Source organism: Poecilia mexicana, unplaced genomic scaffold, assembly GCF_051168715.1.
Source record: "Poecilia mexicana isolate PSO_F unplaced genomic scaffold, ASM5116871v1 scaffold_21, whole genome shotgun sequence".
NCBI classification, from domain to species: Eukaryota; Metazoa; Chordata; class Actinopteri; order Cyprinodontiformes; family Poeciliidae; genus Poecilia; species Poecilia mexicana.
In genome coordinates, this window is record NW_028263390.1 from 19,885,144 (window position 1) to 19,896,024 (window position 10,881).

The 10,881-nt window shown below is 36.1% G+C and overlaps 1 protein-coding gene across 2 annotated transcripts; it reads left to right on the forward strand.

Annotated features, from left to right (window-relative positions):
* The first annotated feature begins 134 nt into the window (after positions 1 to 134).
* Positions 135 to 10,116, forward strand: LOC106926991 (microtubule-associated protein RP/EB family member 3). Of its 2 annotated transcripts, XM_088001988.1 has the most exons (9): positions 135 to 248; positions 5,254 to 5,323; positions 5,407 to 5,531; positions 5,609 to 5,754; positions 5,902 to 6,061; positions 6,150 to 6,191; positions 7,485 to 7,621; positions 7,764 to 7,910; positions 8,851 to 10,116. In XM_088001988.1, the coding sequence occupies exons 3-9, from the start codon at positions 5,411 to 5,413 to the stop codon at positions 8,911 to 8,913; spliced, it is 816 nt and encodes a 271-aa protein (XP_087858114.1). In that variant the 5' UTR covers positions 135 to 248; positions 5,254 to 5,323; positions 5,407 to 5,410; the 3' UTR covers positions 8,914 to 10,116. The 2 variants fall into 2 exon arrangements, with proteins under 2 accessions (XP_087858114.1, XP_014857719.2); XM_015002233.2 differs by lacking the exon at positions 6,150 to 6,191.
* Positions 10,117 to 10,881: the final 765 nt, after the last annotated feature.

Sequence of the window (10,881 nt, forward strand, 5' to 3'; positions counted from 1 at the left end):
ACTTTACTTTAACTTTAGAAAACGCATGTCTGTGTAACTGGATTATAAGATTACCGTATATTAGCACTTCCATTGTATCTCTATTGGATTTTTCCAACACTCCAGTTTCACTGGAACTGCGGCACCAAGCTGCTACTGCGCGGCGCATGCGCAGTGCCAGCAGCTTAGGTGGGAGCAGTCGGATAGCAACGGAAAGCCCAGCAACAGAAACAACGGCACGACGGAGAAAGGGCACAGCTCTCACCTCAGTGAGTAATATCTGCTTATCTTAACTCAGAGCCCGAACACTCTGAAAGCAAAGCTGCGGTCTTTTGGTAAAAAATATATATATTGAATTCCACATTTAAAAACCGTCCCGTCCCGCAGGAGACAGGCATTCTTTCATTGGAGTGATGCGTGTGTGTATTATCGAAAAGGCCTCCAGAGGGGGGTGTGCTTTGGATGGGGGAAAAAGTCTTGTTTTCAGTCGCACCCCGTACGGACTAGTTGTTCACAGACAGCGCCGTAATGAAATTAAACCGACCCAAATAAATTGAAATGGACTGTTGGTACTCTTTAGCTCAGTTAGCTTATTCGCCTCCGTTAACGGTGTAGTTAGCCGGGAGCTAGCTTGCCTGTCTGTGCATTTAACGGTTGTAACGTCATCCGTTAAAACGAGTCCGACTGAGCCGTTAAACCGAGCCGGACCGGGTTCGGAGTTCAGCCCAATTCTACCGGGTTTACATTTGTAATAATATCACTTTTCATAATCTGTGAAAACCGATTTTAAAAGCTGCTAACAACGACCAAAGCTCAACAATAGACACTTGTCAAAGGGATAATTGATATGAAATAAACATGAAAAAAAATATCACAAACAATATTTAAAGAGAAATAATTTATTGTGTTAGTAAAAATGAAGGAATTGTTCGCAGAGAGGATATAATTTAAGAAGACATTGAATTCAATGTGTTTAAACGAGTTTATAAACTATGTGTATTCCAACGATTTATAGAACAAAAAATAATTTAAATATATAAAAAAGATGGAGAGGAGCAGTTTAGACTGGGATGATGATGGAAATGGTTTTTTTAAAACAGAAAATCTAAAATCTTTTGTTATTTAAATAAAACCAAATTTATTGATGAGTTTCTTAGTTTTTATTTGATTGGCAGAAGAAATAAAGTTCTGCTTTTATCTTGTTTTTTCTTAAATGAAGAATGGTGTGTAAAATAAATAAAGTATATGTACAAGGAAGGACTCAAATAAGTTTATCCTTCTGCCTTCCTCTTCTTCAAACAAATAGTTATGTAAATACGTATTTGAATATACAAGTGAAACAACAACTTCTTTGTGCCTTTGATTTTGAATTAGATTAATAAACTTATACAGTATTCCAGTTTTATGTTTCTTTTATTCACTGTTAAATTCAATCTTAGTCTTGTATTGAGCAGGATTATTTTGGGATGTTATTCAGTCAGTAACATCTTTTTTATTAAATTTCTTTCCAGGATTTAGTCATTTATTTCATGTTTTCATTCTATTAATACATAAATAGACATTTTAAAGTAAGCGTTCGTAACTAAAGTGAATGATTATAGGCTTTTATGTATCACTGTGCAAATGTTTTAAACCACCCTCATTTCATTACGGTTTTGCTATAGTTTTATTATTCTAATTTTTCATTTTATTATAGTTTTATTCAGTCTGAATCTGCACTGAGTATTATTGTTTTGGATGTTTTCTGCTCAGTATTTGGTTTTTCTTTTTCCTTCCAAGTTTTCCTGGACATTTAGTTGTTTTTTGTGTTTTCAGGCTAATAACTGATCAAAAATAGTTAAAGTTTTCAAACATTTCTGTGGTTTTAGACTCTATAAAGTACAAGGTGAAGATTTCAAGCTGCTGCTAACAGCCAGGCGTTAAAGTAGTCATTTAAAATGATAATTTTTTCACTTTAATAAAGTCTTTTAATGTTTTGGACTTGCTTTTTTCACCTGTTGCTTCTGATCGTATTATTGTTAACAGATGAACAGCATTTAAAACAATGTCACTTATGATTACGTAAAAGAAAAGTAAAACTCTAATCCAGAATGTGTCATATTAATCACTTTTGCGCCTAAAAGCTAAAATTCTCTCTCTGTATTCAGTTTTTTTTAGTTTAATGTATTTTTTAGCTAAATAAATGGTAATAAATTGTCCTCTTAGCGAAGTGGCGAAGCGTCTGACCTGGTTGTTTGAAAGTTGTCGGCTGTGTTGACAAAACACGGTTTCCTTCCTTGAATTTGGAAGTTTCCTTTTCATGCCTGGGTGATTGAAAGGTCAGAGGTCACTTGATATTCTTCTAAATATGATCAGCGACCTCTGGATAATGCAGTGAAGGAAAATATTTTACCAATTAACATACATTTAAGTTAACTGCTGTCTTATAATTTGGATCAAATTGGACTGTAGTTTTTTTTTTTTCCTGTAAAGAAGTTTAAATTAAATCTTAAATTAATTTCTCATTGAGAATAATAACGTCTGAATAGCCTAGTTTGTTTAGGTTTTTGTATTTCTGAATAAATTTGACCATTGTTGGTATGTTTAGCTGATAAAATGACAAACTTTTCTGCTCTTTTCTGTAAAAATGTTTTAAAATTGGTATCTTTGTGGTTGTGATAAGAGCTAATATAATTACATCTGGAGATTATTTCCTAAATCCTAGAATAATCTGACTCCTTGCTCTATTTGTTGTAGTGCCTGTTAAATCATTAACAGTAAATCTGTTTATATTGTTAATTCAAATGTATTGATCATCTTTAGATCAGATCACGGATTAATAAGGAAAATCACTAAACAATTCTTTAAAGCACTTTCTGTCTATGTGTGCTTAAACATTTTTTTATCAGATTATGCGGCAAGCCCTAGTCAGATTATTCACAAATGTGATTAACAAGGTTTTATTTTTCTTATTAAAAAAACTTCAACCGATAAAGGATGATTTAATAAAGTTTACATATAGGAAATCTGACAAAACAAAAGAGCAAACTGGGTTTCCGACTAATTTGTATTTAATTTCCTTCATTTTATTTTAAAACATTGTGTATTAGTTACATTTCCAAACCTTTAAATAAGTGCCTTGTTTAGTCAAAACTCAGATTTTTGTATAAAGAAAGTAGTTATTTTTAAACAGAGACGTTCATACGGCCTCTGCTGATAATAAATTAAAAATAAATACTTTGATGTTTCTGAATGTCTTTTATTTGACCTGAATGCTATTTTAGTTGCAATGAGACTTCTTTATTTATGTTGACGAGACGTTCACCAGTTCTCCTGTCCAAGGACGACTTCTGACTGGTCTCTGTTGATTATAAATGCGGCTGTCAAACTGGTCAAACTGGCAGCGGTGGCCATACTGACACCATTAGCTTGACGCCGCCACCTGTGAAGCGCCGCAGTCAGGAAGCGATTGTTCAGCTTCCTGTGTGCTGCTGGTGTTGGACCGGCCCCAAGGAAACGCTCCGGTTTTGTTGGACTGATTCTTTCTGCTGCTGCTGCTGGAGACGCCAAGCAGAGCGCGTTAAATACTGGGCTAAAGGGATTAACGCAGGCTCAGATTAGAGCAAACCAGTTTATCTGCAACAAGCTGCAGGTTCAGAGCAGGAAGTGGTCAGACCTGCTGGTTTTTATTCACTGCAAAAACAAAATCTTCTTTTTATAGCTCAAAGCTTAGTCAACTTGAAATAAGACAAAATTAACCTACAAGTAAATTTTCAACAAAATATAGGAGCTTGTTTTAAATAAATAATTCCTTAATACGGCCCAACTAGGGACAAGTGCTGCGAATTAGCTGTTGCTATTGCACCATGATGCAAACATGGGATGATGTTTTATTCAGTTTGTCTGTGTCGATGTGTGTCTGTCCCTATCAAATAAACTTTATTATAATATTGTTGTAAAATGATTAGTTTCACTGCAGATTATTTAACCTATAACAGATTTCCCCATGTTATTAGTGGAATAATCTGCCAGTGTTTTTCATCAATATTAAGAAATTAAAAAGGAAAGAACTGAAAAATTACTTGTAAGTTAATTTTGTCTCATTTCAATTTACTAAAATATTTGCACTATACAACATGGTAAGATTTTGTGTTTTATAGATGTATTTCTGCATGACTTTGTCTATTTATGCAAATCAGGTTTTGTGTTTAATTTTATGTTTCCATTTTTTTCTTGAAGTATTTCAGACGGTTTAAAGTTAATAGGGTGATAATCAGTTGATAATCTGTTTGCCTTTGGATCCCCATTATAAAGACTGTTTTTGTTACATTTCCATTTCAATTTCACATCTAATTCTAGTTCTTTTTTTCCGTTCCCTCATCTTCTGCTAGATGAAGATTTAGTTAATGTGCTATAAATCTACATATCTGCACACATGGGGTTAAAAAAGCACAAGTCTTAATTTTAAAAAGGAATTAAATAGCCAACACTTTAGTTTAAAGAGTTAAAATTTTACAGATTTGATGAATATTTATTATGTTTGCTAATAGGATTTGTAAAAAACATATTAGAAAGAGTTTATTAATGGATTATATTTCTATTACAACAATTTATTTACAAATGACTAAGAGTGGTCCCAATTAATTTACTATTTGCAGAAACTGGATGAAAAAAAATCTATAAAACAGTGTCATGTCTGCAGTCGCTCATATATAAGGACAGGACCAGAAAATTAATGCGTATCTTACTTAAACTGAAGAATAAATAATGATTTTCATAAAAATACATTTAAAATTTATGTTGATAAATAATATTTCCATGGTAATATTTAAAAACAGATTTTTAGAGCAGATAGAGCACAAAATAAAAGAAGTTCATTTAATTTTAGATGATTCTGAGCAACATTACATTTGAGTCTGATATAAAAAAAAACCTATTTGTTTGAATTTGTTTGGACATTTAAATGTGCTGTCAAGGGAAAATGTGGGCTATTTTTATACTATATTTGTATAAAAAGTTTCATCAGATCATTCATTTACAACAAACACTCTGAGTTAAAATCCAGGCCTTATCAGATGCACATAAAAATGTTTTAAAATAATTACAAAGCTATTTTCTTTAAAATTACAATAACTGCAACACATCTATACCGCCACATGGTGGCAGTACTGTATCAAACAGTCGTAGAGCAACACATTATGAGCTCTCTTCTTCTGATTAAAAACACGTTTTTACCTTCAGTGATTAATTAAATTAATTATAATAAACATGATTTATTTTTGGTTTTGTCTTCAGATCTTTTCTCTTAGGTGGTCAAACCCCGTCTGGTGGTCAATCATTAAACACCAACGTAAACTAAGCCCAGGTGAGCGTCTTTAAGGAACAGCCTTTCTTGTAGCTTCACGCTGATCCTTTAGTTGCTGCATGTGTTGATAATCTGTGGCGCAGGAGGATGGCGGTGAATGTCTACTCCACTTCCATGACTGCGGACAACCTGAGCCGCCATGACATGCTGGCCTGGGTCAACGACTCCCTGCAGCTCACCTACACAAAGATCGAGCAGCTCTGTTCAGGTTCGCAGCCACGTTTCATAAGCATCAATCAGATCAAACAGATTTTATTCCATTAACGCCTCCTCCTCCTGCTGCAGGCGGCGCTTACTGCCAGTTCATGGACATGCTGTTTCCGGGCTGCATATTGTTGAAAAAGGTCAAGTTCAACGCCAAGCTGGAGCACGAGTACATTCACAACTTTAAGGTTTTACAGGCTGCGTTCAAGAGGATGAATGTGGACAAGGTGAGACTCGACGAGCGCTGCTTACTGCCTTTAACCGTCTGAAGCCAAACGCCGCAGATTTTACCTTCCTGCCCCTGAGATTAAGGTCTGGAATATATTTTCTTCAGTATTCCTAATCTTCCTCTCCTCTCCTGCTGCGGTTCTCAGATCATTCCTGTGGAGAGGTTGGTGAAGGGGAAGTTTCAGGACAACTTTGAGTTCCTCCAGTGGTTCAAGAGGTTTTTCGACGCCAACTACGACGGGAAAGAGTACGACCCGCTACTGATGAGGCAGGGCCAGGAGGGAACGCCGCCACCGCCTAACCCAGGTACACAGGACACCAGTGTGTGTGTGTGTGTCTGGTTCAGAGCTTCATGTAATAAATCGTCACCTCACCGCATCCCCTCTGTAACCAGGGGAACCCATCCATCCCAAACCTAAGCGACGCCCTCGCTCAGGTAACAGCCTCATCCAGCATCAGCTCGGCGTTTGGGTTGTTGATCCGATAGTTCTGGTTTGCTGTGTGTGAGCAGCCTTGGTGTGTTTTGGTGTGTCTTTGGTGTGCTGTCATATTGCCAAAGAAGTGGGAAAATCAACACAAGCTGTGGTTTGTGGGTTTATATAGTGTAGAGTGTGTAAATATATATAAACATTTTGCATTTAAGATAAAAAAAAAGTTTTCTTTAAATATGTTCTACCAGAATTTGTCAAGTGGCATTTTTAGCCTCACCTGGTTCAAATTCTGCAAACAAATCTCCTATTAAACAGCTTTTGTTATCAAATTGTTAATCAGTAATAATCAACAGATCAGCCCTTCGCTGTAATTATGTCAAGTTAAGCAGAAAGAGACAAACTTTCCACACGTTGATGTTAACAGAAGCAGCGTTCAGCTTCTATGCACCACAAATCTGGAACAAACTTCCAGAAAACTGCAAAACAGCCGAAACACTGAGTTCCTTTAAATCCAGACTAAAACACACCTGCTAAGAGATGCTTTTTAAATTTCATAAATGAAACATTAATAAACATTTTGATGTGTAACGACGGCACTTGACTGAAATGTAACGCTTCCGTTGTTGACTCTGTTCTACATCTTTGTGTTTTTATGATGTAAATCACTTTGAACTGCTTTGTGGCTGAAATGTGCCATAGACATAAATGTGACTGATTGATTGATTGATTGATTGATTGATTGATTGATTGGAAAATATTTATTCTGCTGCAGATGATCAACCATTTATTCAGTCTTACGTTATTTAGGAAGTAAATGGTCATTTTTTTATTTAAGAAAGGAATCGAATAAGTTGTGTATTTGCATCTCTGAATGTTTTTTTTTAATATTGTACAAAAAGGCTAAAATAAGAAATCTGCAGAATGTGTCTTTTTAAAATCTAGTTAATCTATTAATTGTCAGAATAATTGTTAGCTAATTTAAAACTACAATTATTATTATTAGCTGCAACTAGAAAGAAAGTTTGTGTTTGAATATTGAGGGACTCTGGGGTGTTTGTTCAAAAACAGCTTTTATTGCCCTCATTTGATTCATCCGATTAGGAAAACTGAGGGCAGTTTCCATTTCTTTGAAGGGATCTGGTTTGCCTTAAGTTTTATCTTCAAAGTGAAGTTAATCAAAATGTCAGAGTTAAGCCTTTCTGTTCGTTTACCAAACATCAAAAGCAGCAACTGTAAGGAAAATATGAGCCATAAAAACATCCCAAATGGCTCCAGAACTATAAATATTTCTGTTTCAGGCCCCATGAGAACGTCTCCCACAGCGCCGAAGACTGTCCCCGTCCCCCAGAGACAGATCAACCCACCAGCCGCCCGCAGAAACAACCCAGTGACCCGCAATGGGGGAGACGCAGAACTCATAGAGCTAAACCAGCAGGTACCGCGGTTCTGTCCAGTCCAAACTCTGACTACCTGCATGGGGAGTCTCAGGTTAACTGTTCCAGGGACGTAGCTGCCCAGTATGTTGAACTGGTTGTGTCTGAGTGTCCCAGTTTGTGTTGTTCGGTGTCTGGCTGCAGATAATGGACATGAAGCTGACCATCGACGGGCTGGAGAAGGAGAGAGACTTTTACTTTGGCAAACTGAGAGACATTGAGCTCATCTGTCAGGAAAACGACAACAACCCAGTTCTCGGCAAAATCATCGACATCCTGTACGCTACAGAGGTAAACAAAGGCCGCCATGCTCAAACGCCGACACGCTTACAGAGAAAACACCCTAACAACCACAAAGAGGACATCAAAACAATCCATGAAGAACAAACATGTTTTAACCAAAAATTCACCAAACTCGAACCTACAGATTTTAAGTTTCACACTGAAAGAAACTGATTTGGAAAACAGTTTCTTTTGCCTCATTTTGTTTTATTGCAATTATGTTATTTAGAGGAATTATTTTCAATTTGCTCTTTAAAATACCAAAAGTTTCACTTACATTTTATTTTGACAAATCTAACGAGTTTGAGATATTAAATGATTCATGTTTTGATCGGTTACTCGGTACTTGAGTAAACTTTTCAGGAAATACTTTTTTAATCTTACAAGTAACAGTTTCACTGACAGGTTATCATTTGAAATACTTCAAGAACAAAGATTGGAAACATAAAATTATCCCTTTAAATACAAAACCTGATTAGCATAAACAGTGAAAGTAATGCAGAAATAAATCTATATAAAACAGCACTGCAAAAACTCAAAATCTTATCAAGTACTTTGGATTGCATCTAGTGCAAATATCTTGAAATAATAGAAAATGAATTTAAAAGTAACTTTTCAGGAGCTTGTTTTAAATTGCTTAATATTGATGAAAAGTATTGCCAAATTATTTCACATTTAACATAAATTCAGTTGTGTTTTTGAGTTAAAAATGTTTAAAGTTGACAGGAAATTTGAAAATATCACTTGATAATCATATTTTGGAAGATCAACACTTAAACACCAACTATATAGTCTTAAAAAAATGCAAACATTTTAAAAAGATTTAAATAAATAAACAATGGTTAGCGTGGTGGGGGCACAAGTAAAGCCTGGTGGCCTGCCAGGCTTATAATACACTGGGGGAAACCCTGAACACAGACATAAAAACTGAGTCAAACTGTCTCCGCAGGAAGGATTCGCGCCTCCAGAAGACGAAGAAGTCGACGAAGGACGAGATCAGCAGGAGTTCTGAAATCTTCCCCTTTTTTTCCCGCCTCCATCACCTGTCATACTTTAATCAGACCATCAAGTCTTTTTTTGCCTGGTTTTATCCCCATAAGTTCATTCTTAATCTCTCTGACTTCCTCCATCTCATTCACGGCTTCACATGTCCATGACGACTTTTTTGGACCGGCTCGCTTCCCCCAGACTTTGACTTGCAAAGGATGCTCACCCAGATGCGTCTGGACCGGCCCGGTCCGGCCCGGCCCGGCTTGACTGACTAGCTCTAACCTGCTTCCAGAGGGCAGACGCCCGGCACGATGAGTCACGTTCAGAGTCACAACGGGATTTTAAAGCTGGCCGCGCTTTCCAGGAGACAAGCCGCTTCCTTTGCACCGAGAGTTCATACATGAAACACTACCAAGTTTTACTAGCAATGTGATTGTTTTACTTTCGAGCTGAGATTATCGAAAAAAGGCCTGCAAAATGGAAATATTTTGATTACATGATGACAAGTGAACGATTAGACATATCAGACTCTGAACAGCACACATGTACATGCTTCAAGCGACTCATCGCCCTGAGGGAAAACATCGGGTTCATCATGAAACTGCTCTGACGGCTCGTTAGGTGACCACCGCATGGTGTATTTATGTTTCTATTTATTTATCTTTGTTAATCTGCTCTGTACAGTTTCTGAAAAAACAAACAATGGTTTGGATTTGGGGAGATTGAAGGTCTTGCACTAAATGTAGCGAAACAAGCCGAGCGAAATGATCCAAAATGCCAACATGCAGTGACTGGCTGCTGCCAGGAAGACACAGGAAGATGCAATTTTATATTTTGTAGATTTGTTCTAAAGAAGTATGTTTTTTTTTTCTTTTTTTTAATTTGCATTGAATTCCTCAGTGGCCAAGTTAAAGGCGTCTTTTTATTTATCAAACAAATAAATATCAGGCTATAAATCTATGAATGAACAAACACTGCAGACCAACACTACTAAATACTAATGTTTGACTGTGTTTATTTAGTTAAACATGTTAGCTGCTACCATTATTCCTCTGTTGCCGCATTTGAGTTTTCACATGTTGCAAAGCGTCGAAACGCCAACATGGCTGCCGAGGACAGCAGAGGTTTGGTTTGTTGTGGTGAATAACGGCCGGGTGACCAACCTGCATCATTTGGATTTACTGCTGGAATGAAATAAAGCTCTGAGGTTTCAAGAAAATGAAAAGTGTTTGCTGCTCTGTTTATTGACCAGATTATCTGACAAATGACATCTGTGTCAGATTTATTATTGCACAACTTAAATATACTAATATTCCTATTAGGTTGCAAAAAACTTGATTCTGTTTGGTTTAAAGCTTCTTGAACTGATGGTTATATTTATTGTTTTGCAAATTTAATAAGATCGGGAATGGTGCGAAACCAGAATGTTTCAGTGTTTTCAAAATGACCCTAAATAGTAAAATGTAATTTACTACTATTGTAATAACTGATAAATATTGGAACGATACACACTTGCAACAATGAGCTCATGATTTTTAACCAGAATTCAGGCCTTCAACCGTTAGAACAGGGATGTCCAAAGTGTGGCCCGTGGGCCATTTGTGGCCCTCTGGATGATTTTGTTTGGCCCCTTGGTTCACAATACAAGAATAGAGTGAATTCACAATTAATTCAGTATTTTTACAAATAAAATCTTCTTACTTTTATTTATTTAGCTACAAGGCAAATTATTAGTCTTTTATTAAATGTGTTTTATGTGTGTTGAATTTTAGCATTCAACCAACATCCCCATCTATCTGTAATACCTCATTTAGATAGCAATAATATAATTTCTCCTCGTTCATATAGTACTCTTACCAGTCTAAATTTAAATAAAAATATATCAACAAGGGTATTATTGCTAGTAGAAACTTAGGTTTTTGGATATCCATAATTACAATTGTATGAGTAAGATATCTGGAATGCTTAGCTAGTCTGGCTATTAAATGTT

Excerpts from the sequence above, each read along its gene's own strand:
- LOC106926991 (XM_088001988.1), top strand. The coding sequence starts at position 5,411 with ATGGCGGTGAATGTCTACTCCACTTCCATGACTGCGGACAACCTGAGC. Across the intron at positions 6,062-6,149 it reads GCCGCCACCGCCTAACCCAG|GGGAACCCATCCATCCCAAA; the intron begins GTACACAGGACA and ends CTCTGTAACCAG. Across the intron at positions 7,911-8,850 it reads ACATCCTGTACGCTACAGAG|GAAGGATTCGCGCCTCCAGA; the intron begins GTAAACAAAGGC and ends CTGTCTCCGCAG.